The sequence below is a fragment of the Rhamphochromis longiceps genome, linkage group LG18 (genome assembly GCF_057381845.1).
Source record: "Rhamphochromis longiceps isolate RC_006_pf linkage group LG18, R_longiceps_female_GT1.1, whole genome shotgun sequence".
NCBI lineage: Eukaryota > Metazoa > Chordata > Actinopteri > Cichliformes > Cichlidae > Rhamphochromis > Rhamphochromis longiceps.
The window spans coordinates 17,529,124-17,547,957 of record NC_140574.1 but is presented as its reverse complement, the minus strand read 5'-3'; the positions used below and the strand labels follow the sequence as shown (position 1 = coordinate 17,547,957).

At 42.9% G+C, this 18,834-nt stretch overlaps 3 protein-coding genes across 8 annotated transcripts; 1 reads left to right on the top strand and 2 right to left on the bottom strand.

Moving 5' to 3' along the window:
• The first annotated feature begins 156 nt into the window (after positions 1-156).
• sharpin (SHANK-associated RH domain interacting protein) lies at positions 157-10,334 on the top strand. 4 transcript variants are annotated; one of them, XM_085389952.1, is made up of 9 exons: positions 157-610; positions 4,190-4,364; positions 6,629-6,721; positions 6,832-6,973; positions 7,077-7,167; positions 7,265-7,550; positions 8,639-8,733; positions 9,244-9,348; positions 9,443-10,334. In XM_085389952.1, exons 1-9 carry the CDS (start codon positions 347-349, stop codon positions 9,491-9,493), a joined length of 1,302 nt encoding a protein of 433 aa, XP_085246078.1. In that variant the 5' UTR covers positions 157-346; the 3' UTR covers positions 9,494-10,334. The 4 variants fall into 4 exon arrangements, with proteins under 4 accessions (XP_085246078.1, XP_085246077.1, XP_085246076.1 ...); XM_085389951.1 differs by having other exon boundaries at positions 9,241-9,348; XM_085389950.1 differs by having other exon boundaries at positions 8,633-8,733.
• Positions 10,335-11,292: 958 nt separating this feature from the next.
• Positions 11,293-16,018, bottom strand: gpaa1 (glycosylphosphatidylinositol anchor attachment 1). Of its 3 annotated transcripts, none has more exons than XM_085389947.1 (13): positions 15,871-16,018; positions 15,465-15,585; positions 15,195-15,374; positions 14,950-15,061; positions 14,687-14,834; positions 14,492-14,593; positions 14,202-14,398; positions 13,897-14,093; positions 13,637-13,790; positions 13,456-13,527; positions 13,168-13,361; positions 12,295-12,465; positions 11,293-12,206 (listed from the first exon to the last, which is right to left on the bottom strand). In XM_085389947.1, exons 2-13 carry the CDS (start codon positions 15,536-15,538, stop codon positions 11,963-11,965), a joined length of 1,845 nt encoding a protein of 614 aa, XP_085246073.1. In that variant the 5' UTR covers positions 15,539-15,585; positions 15,871-16,018; the 3' UTR covers positions 11,293-11,962. The 3 variants fall into 3 exon arrangements, with proteins under 3 accessions (XP_085246073.1, XP_085246071.1, XP_085246072.1); XM_085389945.1 differs by having other exon boundaries at positions 13,168-13,364; positions 15,871-16,017; XM_085389946.1 differs by having other exon boundaries at positions 13,168-13,364; positions 15,465-15,625; positions 15,871-15,960.
• A 646-nt stretch (positions 16,019-16,664) lies between these two features.
• Positions 16,665-18,543, bottom strand: exosc4 (exosome component 4). The gene is made up of 3 exons (XM_085389953.1): positions 18,299-18,543; positions 17,284-17,490; positions 16,665-17,184 (listed from the first exon to the last, which is right to left on the bottom strand). Exons 1-3 carry the CDS (start codon positions 18,467-18,469, stop codon positions 16,825-16,827), a joined length of 738 nt encoding a protein of 245 aa, XP_085246079.1. The 5' UTR covers positions 18,470-18,543; the 3' UTR covers positions 16,665-16,824.
• Positions 18,544-18,834: the final 291 nt, after the last annotated feature.

Here is an 18,834-nt window from a genome sequence, read left to right as displayed (position 1 = left end):
AGTATGATTAATATTAGAGATATAATTCTTTATTAGAGATGATTAGAGATTAATATTTTTAATTTTTAATCCGAGTGTGTGTTTTAAATCTTTCTTATATTGCGCTGTTTTAAAATTGGAGTCGCTGTTTCTTTACGGAGAAGATTTACAGTCGTACTCTTCAGCTTCCTGTTTTGTTTTTCTGTCGCTCGGCTTCGGGTAGACATGGAAGAATTTGCGAGGCGCGGAGACAGCCAGAGCCTCCCCGTGATAAAACGCGCTCTCTTTAAACACCGGTGGACCTGTTAAACCCCGCAGAAGACACGGGCAGCAGTACCGAGCCTCACCCGTCCGTGGTGTCCGCGACATGGCTCTCAGCTCGGGCGGCTGGGCACCGCCAGCCCCGATTCCTGCCTCGTCCCCACAGGCTGCATGCGGCGGCCCTGCACCTACCGCCTGCTGCAGTACAGTCTTAATGTCCGTCCGTGTTTCGGTGTGCCATTCCGGGATCCGACCGCTGTACCTCCCCGGAGCGGGCAGCGAGGCTCTGCGCCTGCAGCTCAGCATGGACCCGAGCCGGGCCGGAGAGTTCCGACTGGCTTTACGCGATACGAGCGGAAACCGCAGTGTGGTAAGCGTAGACACACACACACATCTGTATGTTTAGAACAAATGCTTTTGTTATCAACCTAAACGTGTGTGTGTGTGTGTGTGTGTGTGTGTGTGTGTGTGTGTGTGTGTGTGTGTGTGTGTGTGTGTGTGTGTGTGTGCACGTGCACAAACGCCTTTTTTAAGTGACATTTATATTCTTAACTAACAAAAGGCCTTTACGCGCAGTTTTACGGATCTCATAGCACGACATGTGCACCTTGGTGGATTCAATTTGAGGCACGACAAATCTCAGAACAACAGAAACTCTTTCCTCCAGTTTACACCAGGATCCACTGTGACAATCAAGCGCCTGATAGCAGAGCCTTCAGACTCCCTCCCCGGTGTCGTGCTTATTACCAAACAGTATGTTTTTAAAAGGGGGGTCTTAAAAAGCCTCACATTGTTGTTTTAACGGAGAAGTAGTGTAGTTACTAAAACTTTTAGTTTCGTTTTCATTTTCGGCCCTTCCACGACATAACAGCATCACGGGGGAAGTCCTTTATAGTGGTAAACTCTCCAAATCTTAATGGCAAAATGGCAGGTGGGAATTTCCACGATCCTCTTGTCATCTGAACAAACATGCAGATTTCAGCCTTGTACTGGCAAGTCATTTCTCATTATGTGTGTTGTAGGAAGTCTGTATTTATTCACTGGTATTCTATACCAAATGATTCAAACAGTGGCTTAAGCAGAAGAAGAAGCTTTAGTCATTCTGTTAGCCAGTTAATGGCGTGACTAACCTTAGTGCTCAAGCCCTCCTGTGATTGGAGAGTTGGTAATGACAGATAAAAATAACAGCATGGCTTATCAGGAAAACCACACTGAGCACAGAGGTTCATTTACCTTAGCGCTTTACCACTGTTTCCATTTAGATTGTTGACTGTGGCTCTAACAAAAAGACAGCAGGCAGAGTTGAAGATATATTTGATTTTCATTGGAAGTGACCAGGAATTAGAAATGAGTACAACAGAAGGACAGCTCAGGTTGAGCGGTTTGGAGACAACGTTAGAAAGGCAAGGCTGAGTTGGTTAGAACATGTGCAGAGGAGGGAAAGTGGATATATTGGAAAAGGGATGGTGAAGATGGCGGTGGGAAACATCAGGCACCCCAGGATATGATAGTTATTTAACATTTTATAATATGAAGAACTGTGTCACTAACAGATTATACTTTTGAACAAGAGAAACAGTGTAAGGGTTAAACACAGAATTATGATTAATTTGTGAGTTTGCAGGTAGTTAATTATGCACAATACTGATCAGAACATAATCAGAAAATATAAAAGTGTTTGAGTTTGGCTAAAATGATGAATAAGAATAAAGGTAAGAAAAGAAAATAATCATTTTAGAGACAGGCGTAAGTCAGGCCTGGATCGCAGTCGGTCCAAGTCAGACTGCGACTGTTTGCACAAAATTTGTATCCTATCAGGTGAACTCTGGGCAACCATTTAATCACAACAAGTTACCATCCGTCACAAAATGTGAAAAACAAAAAACAGTACAGTCTCCAGGCAACCACCAGTTTTTTGAAATACATGGAAGGATGTTGCTATCCTGTTTTCACTGAGCTTTTAGCTTTGTCGAGCTAAGAGTGTCCACTGTTGGATGGTTCTTTGGTTGACCCGATTAAAAAGTAAGAGCCAGGAGGATTGCTGTGGTTTATACAATCGAACAACCTCTGGCTAAGAGGATGGCACAATGCAGAGCCCACAACTACCTCTTCAGGCCAGGACTCTGCAGTCTATTTACTCCTGTAGGCCAGTGGACACTTTCAGTGATGTGGATGTACACATATTGGACAGGGATGAGCATTGGGGAGTCTAGGAGGCCACGCTCAAGAAGAACATAGAGGAGATTGATGGATGTATGGTGGATGACGGATGTGACAGAAGAAGATGGTAGGGATAGGGTGAGATAGAGGCGGGTGATGCGCTGTGGTGGCCCTTAAATGGAGCAGCAGAAAGAAGAAATGAATGTTTACAGGCTGTATAAAACACCAAATGTAAGCGTAGTACTTTCAACTTCTAATGTCGGATTAGTTCTCGCATCTTTAGTGCTTCTCATTCGTGAAGTGTCTCCATACTCTTTCCCATGGTTCTTGTGTGGTTTGTGGCGTTTGAACCTGTTGTGTTTGGCATAATTTGCTGTGTTTGTGTGTGTGTGTGTGTGTCTATGTGTGTCAGCCCTTCGTTTAGGAGCAAGCTCCTCGATTTGTCTCGGATGGTCCTGCTGCTGTTCAGAGCTACCTATGCAAGCCTGCACACCGTCATCCAAATAATTAAAAAGTATTGCCGCAAAATGTAACGTGTGACACCATGAAATAAATCATGGAGCCTAATATGAAACTGTAGATCTATGATATGATATTTAGACACATTTTTCGGACAGTTTTTGCCCATGCAGCAAAGGGCCACCATTCAGACTCGAGCATGACATACGGTCATTTTTCAAATTTACTGCTTGTTTTTATGTTTTATTGTCTCTCTTTCAGTAACAGCAACTTGTTCAGTTTAAATAAAGCTTTGATCTTAAATACTAAATACTTAAAAACCGACCAATTCTAAGCAGTCTGTGAGACTAAACGTGTATTTTTGCACAATTAATCTGGCAAAGCAAGCCATTTAAAGCTGTTTGGCTTCACATAATTGTGCTTTTTTTTTTACTACTTTTTGACGATCAAAGGATCAATTAGCAGATTGTGGCATGCAAAAGACATTTCAATACAAACACAAGTTTAATCTTCTCAATACTGGCAATAAAATAAACAAAAAAGGCACACATGCTTAAGCTCACCTCACTTTGCACAGTGTCTGACTGGCCAGATCATAACTTAACTCCCAGATCTGCCCTTTGTTTGTCACATTCACTGTGTGTCATCTTCCTGAACTCTGACAGGCTCTGAATTTGCTTTTGCATCTCCACTCTGACAGATTTCCCCCTCGACTACCGAAACACGTCTTGATTCAACTTCTTTTAGCTCGTCTGTCTCAGCTCAAAGACTTGACAGCCACCCCGCGTTATCGTATCAGACAATGTGCATGCATTCCTTCCGGCAGAAGGCAAATCCATCTTCCCGGCTTTTGTCTGTGCCCTGAAGATCCCACTGCCACAGTGAATGTTCCAAGACGGATTGTGTGTAAAAGAAATCTCTGCTGCCAAATTCACTCACTGATGACACGTCTTTCTCTGTCAAAGTGAGGATTTCACATGCTTCATTTTGCCATGTATCAGGGGATTGTTTCCTTTCTATTAAACTGTGATAGTCCTCCAAAGAGAACTGCAGTTTGGATTTGTTGCATCTACTGTTTGTTTTTTTTCCTCCCTCAGCTCTTGTTCAGTGCAAAGGAGGGTCTTCCTTTTTAATATGCTAAACATTCGTTAGCTTTTCAGGTTTGAGGTGTTTTTTGACATATTAAACAATTAGTCATGTGGATGCAAACGAAAGTGATTTGACTTGTTGGTGTTGGAACTGAGTTTTTGGCTCTAGGATTCATTTGTCACACTTCAGCTAACGTATGGGGAAGAAATTTTCTTACATCACTTTGTGTTTTTACCTGCAGTTTATCGCAGAGTTTGACCTGCGCTCTGTGCAGTATGAGGTCAAGTCCTCTCGCTGCCATGAGATGCATCTTGTTGCTCCGCCTCACGACTGCATCCGCTTCAACTTCCGCTGCGACCGAGAGGCCGAGGAGTGGGCCACCGTGATGATGTCTTCACTAAGAGAGGCACACAGAGGTCAGTTTGACAATTTTGTTTCTTTATTTCCGATAAAATGAAAAATGGTTTATATCAGTCAAATATAAATGTAACACTCATTACACAACATTGTACATCCTTTCCAAAAATCCATTTTAGTAAACATTAGGACTAAAGACTCAGTAACTGAAACCAGGCCTTTTGTTGGTTGTTGTTCTGAGATTTTAAGGTCCAGGTCACTAAGATCACCCTTCTCCCCTGTTGTGATACTCTGTTCAGCAGGGCATCTCTACCATGTCTACATACCAAAATGTGCCGAGGTCCTGTCCTGTGATTCGTGTTAACAAGCAGTTGAAAAAGGTGTAGCTAACAAAGCAGCCAGTGAGCATACAGTCACTTGACTCCTTCAACTTCAGCAGGTCGTCTTGACCATGCCTAAAAACATGGAGCTGTGGATTTTAAACCACAGCTGCTGCACAATTCTACTAAAGCAAATCCAGCAAACAGCAACCTATTTTAGTCGATTTTAGTTGCACAGTTTCTGCCATGTTTGCTGTAACTAATTAGATATTTGTTAACGAGTGGTTTGAGAGGACGTAAAGTGTATTTCACAATTCTGTTCCCTGTGACGCATTTTTTTCCGCTGTGTTGCTTCAATTTGAAAACTCAGTTCAACTTTCACCCAAATATCTGCTGAGTAAAGGATCCTCTTCTGCGTTTTGACTGGCAACGGTCCATTTTGAATCAGCTTTGATGAACTGCAAATCTCTTGAAAGCACAAAGCATCAGCGTCCTTACTTTGTGCATACACAGCAAAACCGTTTCTTACTGGTTCTTTTTTACAATGACGCAAAACTTTTTGTCTTAATCTGTGTTGCACTCAGTTTTTGCTGTAACAGTTCAACAAACAAAATGCTTTCAAGCCTCCACCCAAAGGGAGAGAGTATGTAATCGGTCTGTTTCCTAACAGTCTAGCATCCTGAGTTTTCAAGATATCGTTTTCAAATTTCCTGTGATGGTAGATGCCAGAATCAGGTCAAGTTAAAGGTCATACCAAATGTGGAAATCAGTACAAACTTTAAATTAACCACAATTTTTCATGGATCATCTTCAAATTTTGCAACAACATAGTAGGCCTTGGGGGACATGAGTACCTAGGTTGGTTAAGCATTTGACCTTGACCTTCAAATGACCGTGAAAATAAATCCAAGAACACATATGGAGTAATATGTCATATGAAAGGGCATGGAGACCCTGCGACGTCACAATGACGCCGTAAAGCTTTGCAAAAGTCACACAGAGCATGAATAAATGTTTTTTCAGCTTACAGAAGCCAAAGATTTCAGTCAGTTGGGTTCCAATCATGTGGGTGAAGATGATAAAATACACTATTCGAGTATTTAATGCTTCAAGGTCATAGGTCAAAGGTTAGGGTCACACCAATTAAGAAAAAAGCTGTAAAGCAATATATTGGTCATTGGGGGACATAAGCTTTTTTTTTCTTCTTTAAAACATTTTTTCAATATAAGATTATATAACTTCACAATGACTCAAAAAGATTAATAAACTACACTTGCTGCGTCAGCATGTTGTAATAAAAACATCATAAAACATTAAAGTGTCAGTGTAGCCCGCTGAGAGCTCTTGTTTGTAAAGAATTGATTTAATGTTGATAATCCATCAAAGAAATAAAACCTGAGGCGCCCTCTGGTGGCGGCATGCTGATGAACAATCTATTTTTTTTCTCTACCCGTTTTGCCTGTCTCTCTCTCCCCTCATACTTTTGTTTATTACATTTTTCTTTTCATAAAAACGTGAAAATAGGGTTTACCTCAGGTTAAAGGGGATGAATAAAACCATTTGTTAAACCGTTAAAAAGACTCTTTATAAACAAACTGAGTAAATAAGGGCAAATTACTGACCCTTGTTATACTGTAAACGTATTGCACCTAAAAAAAATTTGTGTCTGCGAAACGTAACTCACGCTGTGAGAAGTCAAAGAAAAAGCACTTTAGATGTTTTCTATCTGAGGTTAATGGTAAAAGCTGGAATCAAATCAAAGCAGCGTTACACATGTTAGTTGGAGGAGATAAAGTATCGTTTGGTTTGGGTCAACTGTTATAGGGCGTTAGTCTTTGTATGCTTTTGCTTTGTTGCTTAGTGATAAACGTGCGCAGACGTAGGACCTTTATCAACCCGGTGCAGCAAGTGTAAACACTGATATCGGCTGAACTTGGTATGTGTTGACTTCAAGGCGTTGTAAAGCACTTCAGTGACAAACTTCTCCATCTCTCCTCTGACAGTTGCAAATGTGGATACATACGAATCAGACAGCAAACAGAACAACACGGCAGTGGCGAAGGAGCAGTGGAGCTCAGCCTCGCTCCCGCTGAGCGGTGAGCATCCATGTTTGTCGCCATGGTTTTTTTTTTCTCTCTCTCTCTCTCTCTTTACTCACAGTGTAGTTTAATAATGTCACGTTTAATTGCTGTGCTGTGCTTTTCAGAGGAGCTGTGTTTGGAGCTCACCAGGGCAATCGAAGCCGGCGACACGCAAGCTGCTTCACAGCACGCGTCCGCGCTGGCTCGACAGAAAGCGGCGCTGACGATACAGCTGTCGGAAAAAAACTACGCAGATGGGGAAATCAGGTGAGGAGGTGGAGAAACGTTTGGCTGCGCAGGGCTATTCAAGGTCATTATTATGACCGCTGTGTCTTCCAGGGTTTACCCGTGTGCCATGTCTGTGTTGCAGTTTATCTGTGGTGGTGGAGGATGTCTCCTCGTCCTGTTGCGTCACAGTGAAAGTGTTTCCCTACATGACTGTGGCTGCACTCAAGCAACAGGTCAGAAACCTGCTGGTTACAACAGCTGGAAATGTAGCTGATCTTAAATTTGCACTCACTGACTTCCTCCTCCTTTCTTCTTCTTCTTCTTCTTCAGGTATTTCTCGAGTACGGTTTCCATCCTCGCGTCCAGCGCTGGGTGATCGGTCAGTGTTTGTGCACCGAGCCGAGGTCATTAGCTTCCTACGGGGTGCAGAAGGATGGCGATACAGCGTACCTATACTTGATCTCTGCCCGGCAAGCCCGGATTACCCGCCAGCTGTTCCAGCAGGACCTGGAGAGTGCCCTACTCACCACACCTCTCCCCCCAGGCAACGGGCCCACCTCCCAGGACTGGAGGGGTTACAACACCCTCCCTTCAAGGCTTCCCCACAACAACCAGGGTGAGTTCAAGGTACATTGTGATGATGATGTTTCGGTTGCATCTGCAGTGCACTGCTGCGGTCCTGCTAATTAACAACAACACTTGTTAGCAGAGTCAGTCGCAGCCACCTTAACCATCCTCAGTACTTTAGAGCTTTTTGTCACTGATGTGCTGAGATAATACTGATATAAACTGAACCTTTCCTGCTGCTGAATCAGGGGGATGTTGGAAGTTATTGCATAATTAGTTTCATTTCATTAGGTAAAGAAACCCTTCATGGAGGAAGCGTTGCCGCCGAGCAGCCAGCACTCTGTGACCGAACACCGGAGCAATGTTTGCTGACTCGATCATCTTTTAGATTTACTGCGTCTCAAACTCGTGGTCAACGAAGCATAAAGTCTAGTAGAAAGTCACCTGTGTACACATTAAAGTCTCGTGATTTCCAGATTAGTTCCTGACTGCAGAAGATTTGCACCCAGTCTTTAACTGTCCACGTTTTTAACTGCCAGCCTGTCTTATCGTCTTTCGTTGGTGTCCGAAACACCAACATAGACCTTCGTTTCAAGAAGGATGAACACCTGTCCACACACATGGCATCGACCAAATCGAGTGCTTCCGAGCACCAAGATACAGAGTCCCATTTGTAAAACCGATGGTGCCCTGGGAGGAGCAGATAGAGGAGCATGACAGGAGGAAAGGGGAAATAGATATGATGGTACTAATCTGAAATCCAAGCCAGACTGCGTAACGGCTAAATTCCTGAAAAGCATGATGACCGCTGATACTGATGAGCATAAAGTGCTATTAGATTAATTATTCTAATTACTCGCTGTCTTTTGGGGGAAGCTATGTGGAGAAAATACAAGAATCCGGACAATCCCTACGGTTTGAGAGTCATCAAACCTGAATTAACACTGCAGGAAAACAATTCCTAATGTAGGAATTATACATGTTCTGTCAGGAATTTGTGAGTGGGGCTGCTAAATAACCTTAAGATATTATTCAAAAATTACAATTCTTTATTTTGGGATTTTTGTAGGCGTGTGAAAGTCTTTCAAGCTGGATGTAGATGCAGCCAGTTTAACATTGTGTTGTCCGCAGGTACAGGTGGAGGGAGCGACAGACCAGGTGACATCAAAGATGTTCTCGACATTGAGAAGCTGCAGCTGAATGATCATACCAGCAAAGCGAGTAAAACACAGGTATGTGTTTAGTATATGATGCTTCTAACATTGCAGGGACACAGGAATGCCAAACTTGATTAACTCCCCTGCACCCTAATAACAAGGACATGTTTTGGCTCTAGTACGCTGTATAAACTGACCCAGTCATTTTGTCCTGGAAGCCAGCCTACAATATGAAAGAAACTGCTCTGTTCAGAAAAGAGAAACAAGGGTTACCCCTAGTAGGCATCCCAGGAGGGAAGAGTTAAAGGATAGATTATGCTTGGAGTGAATTAAACCTTAAAGTAAACCTGTTTGTAATGCAGTCATAGGTCAGTGTTGGTGGGCTCTGGGCTCTTAATCCCCACAGACAAGAGTTAATGCAAAATCTACCTAATTTTTCAAACCATAGTTCCCAGCAAGAAAAGTAATGGTGTATTTGTTAATTACGAATAATGAACACCTTGACAGCACAGACATTATAGATAAGCAGTATTATTACTTTTGATAGAGCTCTAAATGAACTCCACATGTTTGTGAACTCAGCAGACAGAGTGGGCGTGTCCCTCGTGCACTTTCATCAACAAGCCATCTCGTCCCGGCTGCGAGATCTGCGCTACAGCCAGACCTGACACACAGAGCTTTATCCAGCAGGTACTATAACAGATACCTAGGAATCAATATTTGTTTTACTCTCCTGGACCTTCTCCCCCTGCTGACAGTGATCTTTTTTTCATCTCACACAAAGGAGAAAGGAAGGCGAGAGGATCGGGGAGAGTCTGGTTTAAGCAGCAGCTGACTGCCCTTCATCACTGTCCTGTTTTCACTTCTCACTCACTCGCACGCACACATACATACACACAGAGTGAGAAGACTAATTCTGCCACTTACATGTTGACAAAATACTTACACGAAGCCTGTCAAGTGCACTGAGAGTCCTCTGACAGCTGGCTGGCTGCTGAAGACGGGGCCGTTTGAAGCGATGTAGCATGACGCAGAGCTGCACCCTTCGCTGCTCAGACGATGAACTGCTGACGCGAAGCTTTGACAGTTTATATGGACATGACCTGACCATGACATACATCTGCATCGAGCCAGATCTCCTTGCTATTTATTTTCCTGTGTGCGTGCGTGGGTGTTAGTGAGTGAGTGTGTGTGTGTGCGTGCGTGTGTGTGTGGAGCAAGCAACACAGACAGCCTAATATTTATTTTAGGTGGGAAGAGAAGGGAGGTAAATTTGATTGGAGCTGAATTTGTGGAAATGTCAAACTCCGGTGTCTGCCAACTGTGAAGTGATAAGAAAGGTTGAAGCCTTGTGCAATACCCTATTCTGTCTGTTAATATGACATCTGTTGGTGCCAAAAGAATATTAAAAGTGTTTTTAAAATAAAAAAAGAAGCAGCAGTGGCTGTAAAGAGAAGGATTTGTGATGCATTTACAGGGTTGTTGAGTGCTTTTATTTTTGTATAACATTGTATTACTTGTATTATTTTTACCAGAGGAGCATTGAGTAATTGTACATTTAGCAGCTGATCTAATTTGTTTCTTTGAGATGTGACAGCAAAAGAATGATCTGTTTTCAGTACATAATACTGTAAAAGCTCACATTATCTGAATAAACAAAATGGAATTAAAATAAATGCTGTTTCTTCTGTTCTTGTGAGATCTAAAAATGTCACGTTATTAGGCACAGCCTGCTAGTAAGAGGTTGGACCTCTGTTTGCCTTCAGAATTAACTTAATTCTTCATGGCGCAGATTCGACAAGGTGCTGGAAACATCCATCAGAATGGCATGACGGCATCGTACAGATGCTGCACATCTGTCAGCTGCACATACACATACATGATGTTAATCTCCTGTTCCACATCATCCCAAAGGTGCTTTGTTGCCTTGAGATCTGTGATTGTGGAGGCCATGCGAGTAGAGTGAACTCATTGTCATATCAAGAAACCAGTTTGAGATGATTTGAGTTTTCTGACATGGTACGTTATCCTGCAGCCATCAGACGATGGGTCCACTGTGGTCATAAAGGCATGAACACGGTCAGCATCAATACTCAAGAAGGCTGCAGTGTGAATCATAGCCTCAGCTTCCTGCTCCTAGGTGAACAGAATCTGGTGCGATCTTCTGCTGCTGTAGCCCATCGGCTTTAAGGCTCAAGATGCTCTTCAGCATACTTTGCTGTAATGTGGTTATTTCTGGGTCTTATCTTGAAGCAGTGTGGTCTTCTTCTCCAACCTCTAGCATCAAACAGGCATGTTTAACCAGAGAACTGCAGCTCACTGGGTATTTTGTCTTTGACCGTTCTCTGTAAACCCTCCAGATGTTTGTACAGGGCCTTTGTGGAAGTCCTTTTAATCTGTGGCAACAGGTCTGAAATCTTTCTGTAGGAAAAGTGTCATTTCACTCTTTTTTTGTGTTTTTCTACACTAAAAAAACTATTTTTCATCCATGTTTATTATATTACAGATTAATGTTAAATAATTCTGTGACACGGTAAATGATATCAAATTCGTGAACACCCCTGTCCTAATGGAACGTTTTTATGTATTTGCCGCAGTAAATAAGATGTACGTGTGTGCAGTGATAATACAGGAAGGTGTCAAAATGTATTTTATTTTTGGCAGCCATAAATATGAAATAAACACAAACCAAAATTTCAACAAGTATAAAAATATTAGATGTAGTGATGGCTTGTTCCAATGCAGACAAACATTTTAAAAAGAGGCAGACGGCCAAAATGGTTTCTACCATTATATCACTGTTTTATATGTTGGTACCGAGTCAATGTTTAGCATCCTGTATGATTAATAAAAAAACTGTATTGTTCTTTATGTATCCCCCCAAAAAACCTTTAGAAGAAATCCCCAAAAAAGTCTTTAATCAAAATCTCCTTTTACACAAATCAACCCAACGGTGACTTTTATAGTTATTGGGAAACTCATCCCCTTCATGCAGCTATACTGTGTAATTCTAAGACTGATGTTAAGTAGAAATCAGTTCATTTTGCTCACTTTCAAATAGTTTTTGGTGACTCAGAAATGCCTCTGATGTTTAAAGTCTGAAATATTTTGAGTAAACGTAATAACCAAATGTCCAAACATGGAGTTGGAGTTGCTGCGTCTTCTCCAAGGCAACTACAGTACATTGTTTTTTTCCTCTCCAGTGGATTCAACTGGTAATTCTTCACATTCACCCAGCAATGACAGACCTGAGTACATTTCGGAGGGCGGTCGCACTCACGAGACCCTTCAGTGGACCTGTGGGCTACTTCCAGAAGAGGATGTTCCAGAAAAGCAGCCAGCATGGATAAACCAGCAATGCTATGAGTGGGTAGACTAAAGATCCGTACAGGGAGTGGTCCAGGATCCCCTGTGAAATGACTGATAGATACAGCAACCAGCCATCTTGGAAGCTGACAGGCATGTCTTGCAGCTCTTGAAAGAAAAAGACTGAAAACAGGAGCGTGCAAGCTGGGCTGAGGATGACCAAGATGAATGCTGACAAAACCCTGGAGAGAGAAAAAGAGCAGAACACGGTTTTAGTTCTGTATAGTGATAGAGGGCTATGAAGGCCAAAGTGTCTGTGCAGGTGTTTACTTTGGAACGTGGGGTGTGACAAAGGCAGCTAAGGGCACCAGAGTGAGAGCCAGAATGAAGCCTAAGGAGAAGTTGATGAGGGCAGTGCAGCCCAGCAGCACAGCCAGGTACAGCACCGCGACGAGCTTCAGCACTCTCCAGCCCTGCTCCGTGCCCTCCCCCGACAGCAGTCTGCAACAAACAACACAACAGCTCACTTAATCTCCTGCGTCAAGTTAGCCATTGTCTGATAATCAACTAAAAGTTATGTTTTGACATGTTTACAATTTAACTTTATGTACTGAACTTTGAGGGGTAATCCACACAGGAAGCTCACTTTAGTTGATCGACTCATTCGGGCCCCACAGATTTTACGTCGCCGTCCCCTTTTTAACTTAAAGTTACCAAGTGCTACTGACTTTCTGTGGTTTCTGGTCACTTTGAAATCACTTCCTATGTGGATGTCTCTTAAGTGTGTCACTGATGCATACATAACTCAGTGTGAGAACCCTGAATGATTTGAATTTGTGCTCATACTGAAAACTCAGTTTCATAGTTTGTACATTAATGTTTTGCCCTCCTCGAGTCACTCTACTCTGACATCAGGAACTGTCGCTCACTGGATATTTTTCTCTCTTTTTCTGATCATTCTCTGTAAACCCTAGAGATTGTTGTGTGGGCAGTTTGTGAAATACTCAGACAAACCACTTCTTACTATCATCTGATTGATTGATTAAATATTTGGGTTAACAAGCAGTAGGACAGGTGTATTTAATAAAATGTACAAGGAAATAAACAAGGAAAATCAATTTACACACACACACACACACACACACACACACACACACACACACACACACACACACACACACACACACACACACACTGTAGTACCTGTGTGTGTTATGCGGCAACGCCAGGCCTGCTGTGTAAATAGCAATTGCTGTCAGAACCACAGCCTCGGTCTCAGACACAGGGAAATGTTCGACAGCAGTCTCCTGAAAACGGATCGGCAGCGCGTACAGAGCAACTCCTGTCAGGTGGCTGATCACCAGAGGAGTCAACACCGACAGCACTCCTGGACTGGACTGCTGGAAGGAAGCAGATTTTTATTAAAGTGTTGCTTAACCAGCAAAATTCAGGTTCAGTTTTGATGAGTTTGTCTTAGCACGTGTGTCTAACCTGATCAATGTCAGCAACTCCATCCTCTGTTGTCGATGGTGGAGTATTGAGTTGAACCCACAAGTCTAATGCCTGTATTACAGTCAAGGAAAAAAACTGAAGGTTGAATTTGTTCCCACCCTGCTCTCAGCTGTTATTAGGTTTCTTTTATACATTTCATTTCATTTTTATTTCAGGATACACGAAGCAGCAGAATAACGGCGAGCAGGCCGAAGGCTGGCATGTAGTATCCAATAGAGACAAAGTGAGAGAGTGACGGCATGAGGTAGAAGAAGTAGGACTGGTGCAGGCGCTCCAGGAGGTTATTCAGCTTACGATACATTCCTTCCAGCAGCCTGCAGGACATTCATTTAGACAAAAAAAAGATCATAAAAGTGTCAAATTACAAGCAGAACATAAAAGCCTTAAATATAAACAAAATCAGTATACACCATCTCTGACCTGCCGATGGTAGTGGCGTCAGTCTTGTACTGCCGGAAGCTGTTGACACCCTTGATGGTTGCAGCTTCGATGTGGTAGCGCAGAAACAGGCCGTGGTCTCCCCAGGGCCGCCCACTGGCCTGCTTCATCACCATCAGCATCATAGTCTGCACAGCGTGGTTGTACCCTGACACGCTATCCCAATCGTTCCTTTGCAGCTGTAAACACATCCACAAAGAAAAGCTACATAACGACTCTCCAACACATAATCTTAGCACTCTGCTAACCATGCACAGAGCAGAGTGCGTCTGTTTATAAGCATTTACCTTGCCCTGGATGGTGCAAAGAACTCCTATCTTCTGACAAAAGGCATAGAAGAGGTTTGCTAAGTCCAGGTTGGGTAACTGGCCATTGAGGCCTTCCAGTACCAGGTCCAAACTGGTGATGACATCACTGCTAAGCTCCAGGGACAGTGCTGCCTGAATTGATCCGCCACGGCCTTGTAATGGAGACCACGACATACCTGGATGAACCATTTCAGCAGTAAAGTTAACTTAGTTGTACATCTCTTTCCTTTATTTTACTGTACTGTAACTAGATACACGTGTTTGATCACCTGTAGTGTTGGTGTGATGGTAGCCCTCCAACCAGGCCTGCATACCAATCAAATCATGCTCATTGACAAGGAAGATGATGTCCTTTGCCCAGTAAATCTGATCTATTAAAAAAACAACATTCATTAAACCAAGAAAAGCAACTGCAGCATCATTCAAATTGTGGAGGAGGAGAGGGGAATGAGTGTTGTACTCACTTCTGAAGTACTGAGCCAAGCCGAGAAGCAGTCCCACAGCCTGGTTGTTGTTATCACCTGGGCTGCAGGGAGCACTCAGCACCAAGGCTTCAGTTCGTGGAGCTCTAGGAGCTCGAAGGATACCATATACATTTGTGCCTTTTACAATCTGCCAAGAAGAGGAGACAGCACCAAAAACAAAGTCATGAAATATTCATAAAGATTATGCAAACACCAGTCTGTCTCTTGCTGAGAACAAAATCAGTTTTCCACGATAAACGTACATATCGCTCTTTGTTTTCATCAGGGAAGGGTAGTGTGCGAGAGAAGCTCTGAGTAAACACTTCCAGTCCTCGATCCTGCATATTCTTCACAAGCCAGTCCACTGGCATCCCACTGCAGAGAAGCAAATAGTCAAACAAGATTACACTAAAAACGATCAGACTTCTACCTAGACTTGAGTTTGAAAAAACAACAAAAAACTAGGAACAAACTGCATAAAGACCCACAAGCTTATAGTAAACCTTACCCAACTTTCTTCTTATGGGCTGCAAACTCCCTCCCTGTGGCCAGCGCTCTCTCCCCAGCTGGAAAGCGCTCCTCCACCATGGTAGAGCCCATGGCATTCTCTGACATGTATGTCCGCAGAGTGAACGGCTCAAAGGCCAAACCCATGAACCAAGCCACACCGGCAAAGTAGCAGACCACACTAAAACAAGACAGAAGTAATATTAATAGAGAGAGAGAGAGAGAGAGCTAAACGAAAGTAGGCAGACGGTTCGCACTGACTAAAGCTCACCAGATTGGGGCATTGAGGCGAGTCAGCATGCTGATCAAAGCCCGTCTTCTGTTTGGGTCAGATAGCAGCCCCATATTATCAGCTGTAACGTTACTCCAAAGCCTGGGTTTACTGGCGGATCCTGAAGGAAACACACTAACAATCCGTCAGGATAGCTGCCGCTGAGGAATAAACATCGATATGAAGACATTTATGACCATTCGACGCTGCGGTAATCACGCCTTTATATCGAGCTAAGAAATTGCTTCCTGGGATCCATTGTCAGAGCATCTACTGACAGCTGAGGTTAGCCAGGACGATTTCGCTAAATGGTAAATGTTTAAACCCGCTATACCCTGCAAACGCGTTTTTAAGATGTTTAACAATAACTTTGTATTATTTTGCAGAATGTATATGAAAAACCCACCTGTGTCCACTGGTCACATCCACCTTCAGAGGTGGGGCTTTATCGCAGAAGCCGCTGCTGGACGTTTTCGATTTCCTTGTTCCTGCGGGAACATTACTGCGGCGCACCGACTTCCGCTCAACCAAGTTAAAAATAAAAGAAAGTAAAACAAAATAAAACGACACAAAGAAATATTGAAAATACTCGATGAATAACCTGTTCCATCGTTATTTTAAGGTACATGTTTAAAACTTCCCATAAAATTTTTCTTAAATGCCTAAAGCTCGTAGTTTTCATTTAGCGTGTGAGTTTACGCGTTTATTTAGTTTTAAACATCTAAACTTAGTTTTTTTTAAATTATTATTTATTGCTATAAAATGTAGAACATCGATGTGGTAGCTTGTGGTAGCTTGCCAGTGGAAAAAAAAAAAAAAAATATATATATATATATATATTATATATATATATATATATATATATATATATATATATCTCTCATCTCAAAATGTGTGAGCTCAGAAGTAAGACAAAATTTCAAGAACTTAGTAACTTAAACTTTTGAGAAAAGGTTAAAATCGCAAAAAAAAAAAAAAAATGGAGTTGGACAAACAAGCTTCCATCGTAGACAGTAGGGAGCAGGTGGGGAAGATAACCGGGAGTGATGGAGGTGTGTCCTGGAGAGAAGGTCAGTAGAAACAAGAGAGGATACGTGTTTTAATGGCAGGTGGAGAGGTGAAGCTGCAGGAGCAGATGTCATATAAGTAGACAAGTTTGAATACCTCCCTCATAAATAAACAACCAATAAGGAAACGATGCATGACTAACATATTTATTATTACATTTATCACATTCATACAAAAGTATTCAGTGACTGATATAAATGAATTAAAGGTTAATATCATTTGTAAATATTTAAAGTCCAATAACACTTTCAAGCTGCACTTGGAATCCACATGTTCCCGCTGCCGTCCCACGTCACTCTCCGGTGAGCACCGAGGCTTCTTGAAGATGCTGCCTCACCACCTCATCCAGCACTTTGCTCACACCTTTACAAGCAGTCATTGCAGCCTCAATCAGAGTCTCGAGGTGATCCTGATGCAGTCTGGCATCCATCTGCAGCAGAGCGATCTGTCCACCTCGGGGCAGAAGCGCTAAAGCCAATGAGCTCACGCCTCCATTTTCCTCCGCGTAGCACAGGTCAGCAAGGGGGGTCTCATCCACAAACCCCACAGTGCAGGCACACACATAGTCCCGCATGGGGATGCCAGCGTCAATCACTGCCAATGTGGCAGCATTCACGCAAACGCTGTAATTCCCTCCGTCTGACTGCAGAATCTGTTGAAAGACGATGGAAACGTGCTTGTGAACAATTACAAAAAAATCTATTTCTGCAATAATACCTCTCACCAGATGAAGCGTCAGTCCAACACGAACCTTGACATAGATATCAATTTGAGATCGAGGGTACAGCTGGGTCATCACAGCAGCCTCAAACGTCTGCTTCAGGTGGAGGCTCATCTCAGTGGATTTGCGGTCTCCGTGTGGTCGTCTCTTCCTCTCCGCTGTGCTGAACGTGGCCATGCTATACTGGCAGTTGATAACTGCTCGATCATGAAGAGTCCGACTTCGAGAACCTCGCATCTGGAGGAAAACGACAGGTAAGAACTGATGTACAGCTTGGACTGGACGTTACTGTGCTTACACACTGGAACAATGTTAACTGCACCCAACATAAATAAATGCTGCAATATACACCAACTGGACACATTTTTTGGTGCACTTGTTCGACGGCTTGTTAACACAAATGGAATATAAACGTATCATTTGCACAGAGTCAACCTGATTATTGTTGCTGACTGTGTTCATCCCTTTATGATCACATCTTGGGATGTTTGCTTCCAGCAGGATAGCACCCCACGTCACACACCTCAAACAGGTTTCTTTGATATTCTCAAATGACCTCTACAATTACCATGTCTCATTCCAAAGGAGCACCTTTAGGATGTGGCGTAACAGGAGATTAATATTATGGATGTGCAACCAACAAATCAACAGCCACTGTGTGATGCTATTATCTCAATATGGACTAAAAAACTCAAGTGGAAAAGTGTTGTTGAATTCATACCATTAAACAAGGTATGAATTCAACAACAAGTGTAGAGAATGTATATGCTATCATAACTTTGATTTCAATTCATACTTCATGCTGTTGAGCCTTATATAAAACTTACTACACATCCCGTCTGCTTTGAGCAATAATTTAATAATGATACCACACTGTGCAAGTACTGCTACAAGCAAAGGGTCTCGCTGAAAATGCCCCTTTCTCAGGTATTTACACTATATTATATCAAAATGTGGCGACTTTATGTTACTGGTGTGATGACCATAATCAAATGCATTTTATTGTTTATCCCCACTAACCCTCTCCTCCATCCGCGGCACTTACTTCGTGGGGACCGTACACCACGGCCAGAGCTTTGGTGTTCCCCTGCTCTAAATACGCAGAGCCGTCGGCCTGAGTGAACACACCCATACGGGCCTGAAGCTTCCGCAGCTCGGTGGCTTTCCTTCCATCTAAACGGTATCCTTGATCAGACAGCAGTTCCAGGCCCGCCATGTTTCCGTAAACTTCGAATGAACGGCAACGCAGCGTCCCACGTGTCTCCTGCTACACTACATTACCCATACGCCGAGTACCTAATAGAAATACGGCAACAGCATAGGTCCAAACCGAACGACAACTTCCGGAAAAGAAAACCAGGCAGAACGGAAACCATGAGAAGCACAGTTAGTATCCACAGTAAACCGTTTTCATTGTGTTTAATACTCTGGTTTCACGTCACTGGTGGCTATGGTCATCTTTTATATACACTGCTGTGGTCCAAGTTGTTCATACCAAGATGCCAAATCAGGAATCCGTGCTCATTGTGACGATTGTGATACAAACTTGCTCAAAACGTCTAAAATAAAATATCTTCTCTT

Excerpts from the sequence above, each read along its gene's own strand:
- sharpin (XM_085389949.1), top strand. The coding sequence starts at position 347 with ATGGCTCTCAGCTCGGGCGGCTGGGCACCGCCAGCCCCGATTCCTGCC. Across the intron at positions 6,722-6,831 it reads AGCCTCGCTCCCGCTGAGCG|AGGAGCTGTGTTTGGAGCTC; the intron begins GTGAGCATCCAT and ends TGTGCTTTTCAG. Across the intron at positions 7,551-8,632 it reads GCTTCCCCACAACAACCAGG|GTACAGGTGGAGGGAGCGAC; the intron begins GTGAGTTCAAGG and ends TGTTGTCCGCAG.
- gpaa1 (XM_085389945.1), bottom strand. The coding sequence starts at position 15,538 with ATGGGGCTGCTATCTGACCCAAACAGAAGACGGGCTTTGATCAGCATG. Across the intron at positions 14,594-14,686 it reads CTTGGCTCAGTACTTCAGAA|ATCAGATTTACTGGGCAAAG; the intron begins GTGAGTACAACA and ends TTTTTTTAATAG. Across the intron at positions 14,399-14,491 it reads CCATCACACCAACACTACAG|GTATGTCGTGGTCTCCATTA; the intron begins GTGATCAAACAC and ends TGGTTCATCCAG.
- exosc4 (XM_085389953.1), bottom strand. The coding sequence starts at position 18,469 with ATGGCGGGCCTGGAACTGCTGTCTGATCAAGGATACCGTTTAGATGGA. Across the intron at positions 17,491-18,298 it reads TGGTGTACGGTCCCCACGAA|ATGCGAGGTTCTCGAAGTCG; the intron begins GTAAGTGCCGCG and ends GTTTTCCTCCAG. Across the intron at positions 17,185-17,283 it reads AAATTGATATCTATGTCAAG|ATTCTGCAGTCAGACGGAGG; the intron begins GTTCGTGTTGGA and ends GTCTTTCAACAG.